The 15205-nt window shown below is 37.5% G+C and overlaps 1 protein-coding gene across 1 annotated transcript; it reads right to left on the reverse strand.

Moving 5' to 3' along the window:
* Positions 1 to 208: 208 nt before the first annotated feature.
* On the reverse strand, positions 209 to 10249 carry LOC105356229 (cyclic AMP-responsive element-binding protein 3-like protein 3-A). Its single transcript, XM_011486697.2, has 10 exons — positions 10020 to 10249; positions 9691 to 9783; positions 9123 to 9390; positions 6676 to 6803; positions 5860 to 5970; positions 5570 to 5676; positions 2780 to 2848; positions 1255 to 1339; positions 847 to 940; positions 209 to 764 (listed from the first exon to the last, which is right to left on the reverse strand). The coding sequence occupies exons 1-10, from the start codon at positions 10035 to 10037 to the stop codon at positions 553 to 555; spliced, it is 1185 nt and encodes a 394-aa protein (XP_011484999.1). The 5' UTR covers positions 10038 to 10249; the 3' UTR covers positions 209 to 552.
* Between the last annotated feature and the right edge of the window lie 4956 nt (positions 10250 to 15205).

Consider the following 15205-nt stretch of genomic DNA (forward strand, 5'->3'; position numbering starts at 1 on the left):
TACATGTTACCATGTCCGATTTACAAGAACCTTTTGCCCTAATTTTTGGTCAAACTGACATGTTTATGTGGACGGCTAATACTCAGGTCAGGTGAACATTTTGTAATTTTTATGTCAAGTTCAACATAATTAGGACTGTTTTTTTTAGTTTATGTCATTTTTAAACCATTTAAAACCAACTTTTAAACTTTTAAACCAAGACAAATAATTTATTTGCATTTTTTATTCTTTTTGAAATTTTTGAATATAAAGTCTTTTTTCTACATTTCACTTAAATGCTTTCTTATCATAATCGATAACATACAGCAAAGTACCTGTAAAAGTAACACAATTTTAAATTAAATAGTACGTGATACACTCTGTCTTTAAGATTTTTGTTTTCTTAAAGAAAAACCAAAAAGTATAGAATACTGGAGAGGTGTCCTGACTGTCCACACCTTTAAAAGCATCAGACCAAAAAAATTGAGCTCTGGAGCACCAAACAGTCTTTACAGGAAGCTTAGAAAGCTCTAAAATGCCTCCTTGGATGATGCACTTGCAAGCAAGCCTTTGCTACATCTTTTTCCTATAGTGAGACCAGTAATCATTCTCGTGGCTGTGATCCTGGTGGAGAGAGGAGGGGAGGGCTGCTGTAGAAAGCTCTGCCCAAGCCCAGATATTCTTCGCCAGGCTTCGCAGGGCTTCAAAGCCCCTAGAGATGGAGTGCAGAAGATGAGGAGGGACACCTCCTTCTTCATCAATGGACTGCAGGGAGCGAGACGGTGCTGAGAGGCAAAGATGCAACAGAGATGAGTGTGTGCTTGCGAGCGTGAGTGTGTGATGAGAAGACAGTGTGTGCAAACAGACCTTTGGATTGCATGTATTCTGCCTGACTGCGCTGGCTGTAAAGGTCTGGATGAAGATTCGAGGATATGAACAGAGAGAAGGAGAGAAGCAAAACCTGGACACAAATATGGCAATAGTGATGAAGAAAGCAGAGAAAATACAAGGAAAGGAAAAAATGAAGTTTTTTTTTATTGCATGACCCACATAGCATATTTCTAAATGGATAAGGAAAGGTGGCATGCAAACCCTCTTTTATATCATTCAAAAGAAAAGCACAGCCTGAGTCACTGTAGAGGTCTGGCCATTGTTTAATAATACTATTTGGTAGTTTATCCCCCACTAAACCTCTACTGGTTTGTTTTCTTATATTTACTTGTTACAGATAACTAACCCTGGGGGTGCAAACAGTGGCGGTTGTTCATTTCTCACCAGAACGCAGGTTCTTCTGCCTATTGTTTTGCTGGGGCTGTTAGGAACGAGAGCCTGTAGCCTGCTTAGCTGCTCCAGCAGAGCGCTGCAAAACAAAGACAGACAAAAACATGAATGAGAATGGGAGAAACTTTCAACCGCAGACCCGAAGATGAAACAAGGGCATCCTTTTTTCAGAGCCTGTGAACTCTGGTAAACGAGGAAAAAGAAGAGGAACTAGAGGGAAAGAGACTTTTTGGGAATCTTTTACAAGATTTTCTTTGTTTCAGTTCACTGCGGCACTGTTAGAGAGTAAAAGTAACACAAGGACAGTGTGATTTATTAAGGAGAAAACGAAGACGTGAGTTTAAATATTTTCTATTAAAATAACCCTAAAAACGATCAGTTCAGGGTTAAAACCTCCAAAGAGGGAGCGCCTGAGGCTGTGTGAAAACAGATTGACGTCACCGCATGATGTGATTCAACTCACATGTTACTTAAAGGAAGAGAGATCACCAAAAAAGCATCAATACACAATGAAAGAAAAGCTCACTAAGTATGGAAAGGATGATAATCATCAGATGGGTTCAATTCAACTCGGATTTTTATGGTGCAGTGAGATGTGGGTTTCTTCTTTAAAAATATTATTGTTGCTTTACCATCCATACATTTCCAGATCCTGTCTGATCCCTTTAAGAGTCACAGGGTTGCTGGAGAAAACCCAGCTACTTTTGAGAAAATCTGGAGTAAACCCTTAACAGATCACCAGGGACTTTACTTTCGAAAAAGCTTACCGGTACCTTTTTCCTTGTAAAATTACAACTTTTTAAATAAAAAATTTACACTTTTACATTTCTAAAATATTTTTTAATTTTTAAATTTGCAACTTTATTTTTTTAAACATTGACTTTTATCAATTGTATGAAATTATTCTCGTAAAATATTAAATCTTTTCATGATTTCAAGACTTTATCATTATATATTTATTTCTTTTATAGTCACCCTAAAGACCCAAACTGATGAAAATTGTATTTTTGGTGTTTTTAACATGTTCTTGTGACATTTTTCTCATGATGGAGGACATGTATACAGAAAGTTAAGCTTAAAATTGTGTATTTCTTTATTCAAATCGTGATTGAGGAGCAGATGCAAAGACACTGTTAAAAAAAAAAAAGTGTAACATAGAAGTACATTGGGTAGGCCACAAGCTCCCTGCTCTGGTCTATTCTGATGCATCCACTTGCAGACCGTCTTTGTTTTCCCAAGCTGGCATCTGGATCTTATCTGTACAACTGGGTAGGTGCAATATTGATTGCCATTTTTGTTGAACCACTAATGTTAGCTTGAGGTTGTGAGGGGCTGTAAGCTACATACCGGGAGAGCATGCTCTCAGTTTCAATCGAGGAAGCCTTTGATTCTGCACGATTTACCAACTTTCAATGAAACATCAATTTCAGCTTTGTCAAAAGAAAAGCCTCATCAAAGAACATTTGGCTAATACCAATAATTATTCAATGGAGATGATGCCGTTTATTAGACAACTCACTTGTTGGTTTCCTCCAAATGCTGGATCTTTCTCTGCAGCTGGAGGTTGTGAGCACTACATGCAGACATTCTGCACAAAGAGAAGTTGAGGAAACATACATACAGTTGATTAAATAAAGGTGAAAAAAAGCATCAAGCCATATTATTTTTGCTTGCTCCATTATTCCTCTTCAGCTAATATCCGTCTGCTGCCTGTTATCAACCACTCCATTCAGTTTGTGTACACCCCCTCCTCTTGTAGATTGTTTTTCTCCTGTTTGTCCTTTGTTTTCTTTTTGTCATCCTCCATTGTGGAGCTTGGCTGATAATGACTCTGTTTATGTGATCCGCTTGCAGCTCATTTAATTACCAGCAAATGCTTACTCTGCTCAATAGGAGAGACAATCTGAGCTCATTATGAAACTTTTGTTATTAAGAGGCAGCAGAACTCAAACTTGAATGAAATGTTAATGGCACACTATCAAGACTTGGATAAACACTTTCAAAAAGCACAGATAAGGTTTGTTCGATCCGACTCAGACCTGGCTTTGATCACTTTTCTGCACAAATTGACAAAATATCTGCAATCTATTCTATCTATTGTTTAAATAAATCAGAAAAAAACACTTTTCTCAAGGTTTTATGTGGTTGCCAACTGTGCTTTTGGTTGACACAATGCTAAATCAGAGAGCACTTCCATACAACCTGCATCTGCAGGACACAAGTTGGAAAGTCTCAATGGTGCATATTTCAAAAATTCAACACATTTGGAGAGAAATGACAACTTCGAAGGGCTCAACAACCTCGACGCATGGCACCACGCCTCATTGTTTGTGGAGGTGTGATGGAGGGAAGTGCCAACATGTAGGAGGCAGAAGGGATTTGCACATTTGGTGACAAATTTGCTGGCTCTTCTATGTAAGGTGCACTGCCCGAAGACAGGGAAGGAGGAGGAAAACTGAAATGAACTTCATTTTGTCAAAACCTTCTGGCCCTGCAGAGCATCGACTTGCATCATCTTTAGGCTTTGCTTGAGCTTTCCTGCAGCCTCCATGTGGAGCAATTTAGCTGCTCTGCTGTACCTCCTGCTGTCACACTTGAGTGCATCAGACCCAGAATGGGTAGCTTTCAGGTACCCTGCAGGGGTACTATTGGACTGGAGTCATGCTGGGTTGATCAGAAACAACGAAGACGTGTTGAATACTTAATCCAAACAGTCATGATTCTACAACTGTAATTACTTATCATACTGCTGCTTTCTTTAGCAATAAATGCATTTGATGATTATGGCATAATCCTTGCTTTTACAACGCTCATACTAGACCAGATAGCTTAATTCATCCATATTGCACATTTTCTGCTCCAAAACAAGGATTTGGTGGGAAAACTGTGACAATAGGTCTGAGGTTAAACAAAAATTTAGCTGCTGTCGAGATTTAGGACAATCATGTTGCAGTTTTTGTTTTTATTTATACCCTAAAAGTACAAAAGAAAAAAACATCATGCTCCTTCATGACCAGAACCTCCCAAATGATTTTTTTAGTGCACAAGCAGTTTTATGGAACTGAGACAAACAGCGGGAAAAGGTTGGAAATTTAAGTTCTTTGTAATTTTTTTTTTAGGCTCCAGACCCATTTTTATAAAAGTGGGAAATCACGCTTCCTGGTCAAAAAGTTTTTTTGATTGACAGATTCTCCCAAGCCCATTTTCAGGTGGTAGCAATGTGGACTTCCAACAAGCTCACTCGTGATTGGCAAAAGTGATTGCCATAGAAACATTGACTCAGACCGTTGACTGTATGTGAGAACTGGACTGAGTGAGAAAATGATTTACTTCCAGCTCTGACAAATTAAGTCAATTCAGTCACAATATTTTTTGGAGGTTGCCATGTTGGAACCATGCGATTTCAGTAAGCAGTGATTGAGTCAACATTTCTACGGCAAATAGTCTGACCAATTAGGAGTGAGCTTTTTGGAAAACCACATCCCCACAACTGGAAAGTTGGCTCAGGGGAATCTGCCAATCAAATGTTTCAAACATTAAACGTAAGACCACATACTTTATTGAGGCATCTGACTGGCCAGATTATAACTTGAACAACTTGGACTACAGAAAAAAATTCATAATAAAATTGTAATTAGCTAGAACATGTCGAAAAAATAATGTAGAAGAGCAAGAATGGTTATTCTGACAAACACAATGGCTGAGTAACAGCTGTTCATTTCTCAACATAAATTTATGGGACTTAATTTTATTCAACCAATTTTAACGGGTGACATCACATTCACTCAGTCCACTTCACATATACAGTCAATGATTGAAACATACATGATGGGAAAATCAATTCGCCTCTGTATCATAAATATGGGTAGATTCTTTCTTTCTTTCTAGAAAATAATAACAGATGTGTTTCAATAAATGAAAGGATGTGAAAGATATTTGGCTAAAGGATAAACCTCAAATGTATTTATTTCTTATTTATTTTCTATCAGTTTTTAGCAAAATTATTGACACGCAGCTTTTAAATATGATTCAGTTTGGTGAGCAATAATTGCTTTTCTTCTCCGCTGTACTCCAAAATGACCTAACACGTATCTTTGAAGTAATTTCTTCTCTTCTTAGATGTTCTAAGTTTGATTAGGAATGAATATAAAGACCTAAACAGAAATGTATGCATTTGAAAATGCTGAGGCCAGGAACATTATATAATGTTTTACATAAATAACTGGAGAAAAAAAAGACTGCCCCAAGGCCATATTGCACTGAGATTAAGACAAACTGAACAAGAATCCTGACTGGAGCTGGCTCCTACCGTCCTTCCAGACTGTCAACATATTCCCTTTTCTTCTTCCGACTCTCTTGAGCTGAGCGCTTGTTGCGGATTTTCCGCCGGATCTTCTTCAAAATCCTTTCCTCAAACTTTCAGAGAGATGAAACACAAAAGGGAATAGGGACAACAAAGAGAGAAGAAGAAAGGTGTAAAACACGAGAAAAAGGACTTTTTTTTAATCCACGTGGATTGAAATTTAAAGATGTTTATCAAAAAATGAGTGCATCTGTGTGGAGACTGCCCTATATACTGTATATGTTTGCATTATTTACCTTGGACAGGGGAAGTTTGTTTGGTAAATTGACACCTTCTTTGGCCAGAAGCTTCTTCTCATCCTCATTAAGAACAAGCTCCTGCAGGGAATGCTTGGGGATTCTGCGCACCTGTGAAACAATACTTCTGTCTTAAAATGCATCTTTGAAGATGGGAAGTTTAGAGGAGGAACTCAAAGGAGGAAAAAAACTAAGATTGAAAAAAGACAACAAAGAAGTCAAAGATGTCTGTCAAGACTGCACATCTTGAGCTTTTATTATATAGGTCATTCCGTCAAAAGAGTGAAATTTGTTAGTTAAAATGTTCAAAAAATGTACTTCATTTTTAATTTTATTTCAATAAAGATTTTGTTAATTTACACATTTACTTTTTCAAAATTTGCACTGGTTAACTTTCGAGCAACTCTCAAACGGCATTTTGAAAACCTTTCTATAAGAATATCAGCCACATACATGTTTGATGTTGAAGAAAGAGTTGGTTCAAATGTGACAATATCAATATTTCTGACAAAAAATGCATATTTACCAGAGGTGGAATTTTCTAAAATGCAAATCCAACCTTTTTCTATTTAGGAAATTTAAAAACATTCATTCTTTTCTTTTTTTTAAAGAAACAATTTAAAAAGTGGAACGAAATCTTTGGTAAAAGGAATGAGTATGTTAGTTAGCTATGTGTGATCCTTACAGAGTCAAATCCATTGCACTACTGAGCTACCGGTACATGAAAACCATCATTAAAATATATTTGTGGTGAGATTTTAAAAAAAAGAAAAGAAAAAAGAATTAGCTAAATTAAGAGTTATTAGCTGGTCTTACTTTCTGCTCAAAGTTGGATATGAGCAGGTCTTTCACTGTGAGGGTGTGACTGGATGGTAGGAGGGAGCTTTGATCTTGGCTGAGGTAGTATGTAATTCCAAGCTCCTCATGGAGATCAGAGTCCCAGCCTGAAGAAAAGTGCAAAAGGAAAAACAAAAAAATTACTAAAAGTCCTGCTAAAACATCTTGCTGTTTCTGCTTAAGAATGAAAGAAAAACATTCAAAAACCAAGATAAAAAATAAAAATCTTATCATCCCAATTATACATCATTATTATTTCATCACCAGGAAGTGTTCAAAAAGGGACAAAGACGGTTTTGTTTCAATGATTCAGTCAAGCAGCATATTTGGTGCTGGTGGCAGGTGTTTATTTGGTTAGCACCAGTCTATCTTCCCCCGATGAGCTGGACCATGGAGAAAAGAGGGGTATGAGTGTGGATGAAGCTGAGAGGACGAGGACTGCCGCAGACACATAAGACATCCAAACAGCTGGGGACGTGAGGAAGAGATTGGCGAGGCGCAGTGATAACAGAATTTGTCACAGTTTGAATTTGTCAGTGTTTCTCGCACAACAGGAGCAAACACTGAGAAAATTATCCTCATCAGCGCCAAGGCTCCTTTTTGTTCTCAAGATTTCACTCCTGCTGCTAACAAAAAAATACACAAATGAAAAATTTAAATATGGTTGAAAATGTCAAATGAGACCTCAGATTGCAATCACTTTGTTTACTGATGTAACATCTTATTCTGATTTTACTCTCATATATGTGTAAAGTTTTGCAGAAAGAGAAAATTATTTATAAATCTTGACATTTTCTAATGAAACGTCATTAATCTTAGTTTAATGAGATTTATGGTACCTTTATTTCTCCCACGTGACCACAGTTTATTAGCCTCATTCTTTAAAAAAATAGTTCACTCAAATTACCATTTTGTGGCCACAATTTAATATTTTGTGCACACAAATAAACATTTTGTGATCATAAATTAGAATTCTGAGGGCATACATTTATATTTTAGGTGCACAAATTAGCACTTTTTGGGGCACAAATTAGTATTTTGTCTGCACAACTTAGCAATTTGTGGCCACAGATGAGTATTTTGTGTGCACAGTTAACATTCACAATTAAGCATTTTGTGAATACCAATTACCATTCTGTGACCACAAATTTGTATTTCATGCACACAAATCAATAATTTGTGGCCACAAATGAGCATTTATAATGAGTAAGTTGCTATTCAGTGCATATAAATCAGTGTTTTGTGCACACAAATTTGTATTTTTCCTTGCAAGTTAGTAGTAGGAATTGATTAACTAAAATACTAATTTGTGCCCATAAAAGAATAATATGTGCAGACAAAATGCTCATTTGTTCCCTCAAATGCTAGAAAAAAAATCAATTTTTTTGGCCATGAAATACAAATTTGTGCCCACAAATTATTACTTTTAAGGAATAATTTTATTTTTTGAATGTCATCTCCAGGGCTCTGTGGTCTATAGACATTTACAGGCTGCATAAATAAACCAAAATATAATTTAGAGCACGTTTAAAACATCTCTAGCAGAACAAAATGATGCAATATGCTAAATTCTGCTCACTGTTCAGTGGAAGAGAGTGAAGGACAGTTCAGAAGACAATCTTTTTAATATTGGCCCCCCTCTTTTGTCTTTCTTGCACACACACCCAACCTTTACTGTCACTCACTCACTTTTAGCCTGGCGTCAGTGTATCCTCCCACTGCTCTGATTGTATCTTCCAAAATATGATTTTCTATTTTGCTTCATCAGATATTCCAAAATCCAATTTCTGATGACATTATTTGATGAGGAACTGCAAGAAGGATGCAGTCGGGTAGGCTGAACCTTTTTCTGAGAGATGGGTGCCAAATTGAAGGAAACGACGGAAATCGTCTCTAATGCAGGAGTTTTGGGTGGCATCTCAGTGGCCACAAACAGGATTCACATGCTGTTTCAGAGCGTGTCATCAGCAGCATGTCAGCACTTTGTGCTAAAATTTTTGAAAGTTTGTATTTGATGGCCAAACACCTCATTAAGACTTTTTTTTAAACAAAAGTTTCAGCTTTTTTGTTGTGCTTGACGTCCTCATATTGATTAAGATTTGGTTTATTCAAATTCCTCCTGGCTGTGTGGAGACCAGTCAGATCATGAAAGCAGGGGAGACATTTGCTCCGGATTCATGTTTGCAAATGTTCCACAATGAGAACAAAAGTTTCTTCTACGAAAGCGTCTTTGGTCAAAGGTGCAATTAATCATTTCTAACATGAAAAATTCCACAATTTTATTATCTGCGTTATTGCCTGTCTTTATTTTGTCGTTTCCTCTTTGTTAACCTTGAATGTTAACCTTGCTGTCTGCTGAGTCTCTTTGTGGCTGCAGTCGAATTTGCCCCATGCAAAATTGATGTGTTTTCTTATTCTAGTTGTACCTAGATCGATGGTAACATCCGACTTCCTTTCGTTTATGGGTGGCTGGCTTCCTGAAGATGGAGTCTGATGGAACGGGAGCATGTCAAAGGCTGGGGAAGCTGTGCAAGAAACTTGATGGGGGCTGTGAGAGGAATCCGTCAGGGGGTCTTCGTTAATGCTACTGTCAGTGATGCAGGGTGACCATGGGGGGGATCCAGGTGAAGCGGAGGGGTCCTGCAGCAGAGTGTCTAAGAAATCCTCAGCAGCACTTCTTTGAAGAGTTTGGGTCTGAGAAAACAGAAGAGGATTCATAAATATATCTATGCATGAAACAGCTGCTGCTGCTCCTGGACTGTTAATCAGATCATTATTTTATCAGACACAAAACAGGCACATAAACATACCAGCAACAACCCAACAGCTTAATTAAACTGTAAATGAGATGATAAAACTAAACAATGCTTGGTCAGGCCTGACCTCACCACTTTTCTGATAATTACATCACATCAATATGAGGTTGTGATCATGCTGTCCGTCCCCGGAGTAGCTGGGCACAAGCAAACTATGCCAAATGAATTTGGAACGTACCTCATTAATTGTCATTGTCCACATATAATCGTCACGGAAACTGTCTGATTCTGCCGTGTTCCTGAGCAGCTCAAAGATGTCAATTCCTTCAACCTCGAGTTTAAAAAAAGCAGAAAAAAAGTGTGTGGTGTGTTATTTAAAAAAAAATGTATTGATTTTTTTTTTTAAGAGAAAACAGATTTTCAGCCTTTATAAACATTTTCAAAAACAGAAATTAGTTGCTCAAGCATTTTTTCTCTTAGTGTAAAATCAGCCAAATCACATCATTCACTCTTCTCTTCACCTCTGTTTTACCACACAGACACACACACAACAACAATGGCTCTTACCCTGTCAGTTAACGCCATTATTCTGACATTAAAGCTGCTGATGAAACTTTGGTGAAACTATCCCACAAGCATGAAAGCACCACAGACAACCAGATCAATGCACTCTTCATGTGGCATCAGCGCGCCGGAGAAACGAATTAGTCTGTTTCAAGGGACAAAGTTTAAATGTCATATCATGCTGCAGCATTCCCAAACCCAGCTTATCACTGTCCAATCCTGAGTTAAGCTGACAGCTGGGAGAGCCAATTGGCCCAGACAGAGAGCTCACAGATGGATTAATTAGTCAAAGTTAGTCAGAGGTAGTTTAGACTGACCTTTGATGTCAGTGTGACAGACTGTAGTTACTTGCTTACGTGCTTTCACATTCATTTTTGTCAGACAGGCTTCATTTATTGCAATCTTTCACAGCCCTCAAGGGCACAGTATGGAGAGTCAAACTCATTACTCTGCTTGTTATTGTTGGTTGGACAAAAAAGCAGCAGGGCATCAGAATTTCGTTTAAATTCATATTTTTGAAACTAAAAGAGACAAAACTAGTCTGGAAAAGACAATCAGGGATGTTCTTTTGTTTCAAGGGGACAAAATTTCACTTTAAACTTTTATTTGACCGCAAATATTTATTTGGCCTGCATTGCCTGTATTGATGTAAAACAAGGAACGTTTTTTTTTCTTTAAGTAGAAGCCTTGAGTGCGACTCCACTGGAGTTTGTTATCATTTGGGGACAGAACACAAACTCAGAGACTCTGGTACAGTCACACATCTGCATTTGTCACAGTTTCTTCCAGAGAAACAACAGGTTGAGCTGAACCAGTCTTGGAGCTGTGAAATTTTAGGCCCATCTTGGTGCGGAAACTTGAGACCGTTTTGTAAAACTGAAATAATTGGTTGGCAGGATGAAGGAAAATGGTCTAAAAAATTCAGAACTGTAATCCTGAAAGTGTAACACAAATGAAAAATACCTGCTGTTCCTCCCAACCAAAGCAGAAGACGGGGTTTGCTGTGGCCTGGCAATAAAATTGGATCCCAGAGACGGAAAAGTATTAAAATGAGCCTTTGGGAAGCTGTTACACGCTGCAGTACAACTCAGATACATGATTACCAATCAAACGTGTCTGTCCTGAACAGAGCCTGGCTCAACAGTTTGTGCAGGTGCATTACATGCTGAGCATGATTGTCCTCATTGCAGTTCATGCTGGTCTGAAACTTGGTCTGTCTCCATTTACTCTGTGTGTCATCCTGCTCCTTTCTCCTGTTGATATAGCATCAAATAAAGTGTTAGTTGCCCACCAAAAAAGGAGTACCGGTACTTGTTCTCACAAAACAGAACAGACTACTGCTTAAAAACTAACCTTTGCTAGGAAAAGCTGAACTCCTTAAGAGCTGACAGCTATTAACTTTCTCCAGTAAATCTGTGGCAAATGAGGTGGAAAGACATTCAAAGGAGCTTGATGCCAGAGCAACAAGGGATCAGGTGGCTTCATGGCTGTAAAGGATCACTTAGCAATCATCATTAACCATGAGTAGACGCATCGGCAGAAGCTTTTCTCAAAAACTGATTTGATAAAAGACAACAGATTTATCTGTGTGTCACACTAATATTTCAATAAGACTGAGATAACTTTTAATAAATGTACAAAAAATACATATGTCTGTTGTTTTTAGGAGTTTTTCCTTACCATGAAGGGGGGTCCAAGGGGCAGGGATGCCCTTTAGTCTGTTTAGTTAAAGTTCTAGTATTATCCTATTGAATCCTTTGCATTCATGATCCTTTTTGATTGTATGTTTACCTTACAAGACTTACGAAGTCCACTGAGACGACTGGTGTTGTGAATTTGGGCTATATAAATAAAATTCAATCGAAGTGTTTTCCAGTTGGATATCTTGTTTGGAAATCCCGCTGATCCAGGCCTCACTGTTTCTTATCTTTACTGCCATACTAAGGTGTATCTGTGTCAGGCTCTGTACACACTGTAAAGCCAAGGATGTTGCATAATGAGTATTCTAAGTAAAGAGTTCCAGAAGAACACGATCATGTTCAAATATGTATCTAACCATTATCACAGCTGGGAGGGACTATCCCAAAGGCAGTGCCATTACGCACCTTATTCTGCATCTAACACCCAGAAAGATTTTCATTGAATAATTCACACTTTTTTATTCTTTAAAAAAATGATAAATGAAATAAAATAATTGAACTTTTTTTCTCACTTTTTGCATTTTTACCTCTATAAGGCTGTCAAAAAATATTTTCATCATATTATTTAACATAAATATATAATATTCTAACTTCCTGTTTGAGTTCTGGAAAGTTTTTGGTTTGTTCAGAAGCATTAAAAATATAAAAATCCAATAAGTGTGTAGCTCAGAGATGAAGGTTAGAGTCCTTTTTGGAGTAAAACGGTTCTTCTTTAAAAAACCTGGAAGCATTATGTGATAAGATCAGATAAACACTAAATTTAAATCTAATTAAAATTTAAAATACAGAAAAAAGTGAAAAAAAATCAGCTCCCTAATGAAATGTGTGTAAGGTTTGAGTTCTTGGTGGAGAAATGCATTAATTTTATATCACACACTGAGATTTTTACTGAATAAAACTGCAATTCTGTGATTTCTCATCTTCAAATGGCATTATTTATAAAGTCAGAAAAGGTCTAAGGTCATTCAGAAGAATGTTTCTCCAACCAAGGGACTCATAGTTTTATAGATTTCTTTTCTTTCCTATTCATTATTTTTTAATGAAAGAAATAATGAATACAGTGTAAGCAGTATATAAAGCTTTCACTGGAACTTCAGTTTTGACACAAACCAAAAACAATTGTTGCATTAAGTTCAAACCATCTTTAACAGGGAGGCTATTATCTGTGCACTAATAATTGCATGGAAGAGAAGCTTTGCTATCTTTATTGTTGTTCTAACTGGAGATTAGAGAAATTCAAAGTACACCTAGATAGGATCTTACATGTTAAGCACATCTTGGCGCCATTAGCTCAGCACATATAATCATTGTGATATCATCACATTTAAAAGACTTTTCATTTTTTTCTGACTTTAAAGATGTATGTTTAAATCTAGTCAAACTTTAATTTGTTGAAAAATAAAATAGTAACTTTAATGATTTTGAAAGTATAAGTAGCCATATACATGTCATGTTGACAGCTTTAAGACCTACTCCAGTGATAATCTTGTTTTTGGTGTTCTCATGATGGAGGACATATATGAAGAAAATTAAGATTAAATTGCATTTCTGAATATTTCTTTGTTCAAGTCATTGTGAATCAGGAGCAAATGAAAAAATGTCATTGCAAAAAGCTTGTAGCTGTGATGTAGGTGTTACAATTGGCAATCCACAAGCTGCTCCTTTCTGATTCATCTGCTTGCAGACAATAATAGATACATGTATGTTTCCATTTTCCTCGTCTGAGCTGGCATCTGGCTCAAAGCTGTACAGCTGGATCGCTCCGATATTGCTCTCCACTTTTGTTGCACCACTAATGTTGGGTTGGGGTAGTGAGGGGCTGAAAGATAGTTGGAGAGAGTGTAAACAAAGGGATGATGGGAAGTCAGGGCAGGTTTACTCCACTCAAACAGTCCTGGCCACAGAGGCGAATATCTGATGAACTACTGCTGCTCTGCAGAGCTAGGTCCAAGATGACGACACAAAAAACGGAATAATCATGATTAAAAGACCACTGGGAACACTTTTATGGTAGATCAAAAGATGTTTGACTGGGACTCATAAACATAAAATAGTTTGTTCCTTACTGCAAACTAAAAATAAGGGACAGGCGGGATAGCCCAAAAATGCTTCTCCCTCTAGTTTTGTACATTGTAGGAGGAAGTGCCGCAAAGTGGTTGAAATGGGTCCCCTCACAGCTATTTTGTTTTTCTGGGCTTGGCTTGCTCCAAAAGGGTCATGGAGTCTGTCCCTGTGATCCGAGATGCTTCTCCATGGGGGCAGTAGATCGCGATGAAAGAACCATGGGAGTCTGGAGAGACACGTAGAAATTCAAATGACACATCTGGGGTGACTAGATGTTGTTCAGAAAGATGCAAAATTCTTAATGACTGCACAGAAAACCTCTGACAGAGTCCTCGGGTGCATCAAGGAGATGTGGGATAACCTGGGTTTGATCTGAAGTTGCTGTTTTTTGCAGATTAAACTTTTGTAAACAGCACCAACAAAGAAGGGGTGAAATCATTGAAAACAAGTTCTTTCATCTGCATTCTCATTTCTCCCTTCAGAAACGATTTGCAAAAAAGCAGTTATGCTTTACATTTGAATTCACTGCAGTCTTTGTAGATAAAGGATAGACATTTGAATAGTAATTTTAAACTTTTTGCAGCATAATCCATCTTTAAAAAATCTGTGAAACACAATTAATGCAGTTAAATCTTCAGCTCAATTTAAACCAAATGTCAAACTGTTAGCCCCCAAAATAGTTCAAAATATCAACCTATAGACTTGTTGGGCAGTTTTAAAATAGGATTTCTGTGTCTTTACTCTTCCCACATCGTTTCTTTTATAGAAATGCAGGGATTACATTATTTTCGCTTAGTCTGTGCAGTTTTCAAATGAGGGATTCTGGCTGTCTCAGATGTTTTGTTTAGCTCTGCCCTCAGCTGTTGGATGACTGCAACAACACCCTGAAGCTTCTGCACACTGCAGTATCAGGCTATAACTTACTGTATCTGCTATAGATTGGGAGTCTAATCGGTGTTCATCTGGTCGTCAGTTAATCTGTTCTTTCCGACCACTTTAAGGTGTAAAGCCTCCAAAGTGGTGCGACTATGCATGAAATGCCGTCTTCCCTAAAGATCTACTCTGGTGAAAATCATGTTTTTGCTTTTTACATTTTCCTGTGGCATTTTTCTCATGTTGGAGGAAATATCTTTGAAGAAACTTAAACTTAAAATTGCATTTCAGAGTATTTATTTTTTCTAAGCATTATGAATTAGGAGAAGATGAAAAAATGCTGTTGGAAAAAGCTTGTAGCTATAACTTACGTGTTAAAATCGGCAGACCACAAGTTTCCTGCTCCACTTCATTCTGACACATCAATTTGTAGACGACTATATTCATGTACATCTTCCTCGTCTGAGCTGTTATCTGGCACAAAACTGTAGAACTGGATAGCTCTGAGGCCTTTTAGGTAACGTGAACTCGTCGTGTTCATGAAACAACTCT

The sequence above is a fragment of the Oryzias latipes genome, chromosome 17 (genome assembly GCF_002234675.1).
Source record: "Oryzias latipes chromosome 17, ASM223467v1".
NCBI lineage: Eukaryota > Metazoa > Chordata > Actinopteri > Beloniformes > Adrianichthyidae > Oryzias > Oryzias latipes.

Coding starts and splice junctions, on each gene's coding strand:
- LOC105356229 (XM_011486697.2), bottom strand. Junction 1,340..2,779: donor CATTTGGAGGAAACCAACAA/GTGAGTTGTCTA, acceptor TTTGTTTTGCAG/CGCTCTGCTGGAGCAGCTAA. Junction 765..846: donor AGAATACATGCAATCCAAAG/GTCTGTTTGCAC, acceptor TTTGCCTCTCAG/CACCGTCTCGCTCCCTGCAG.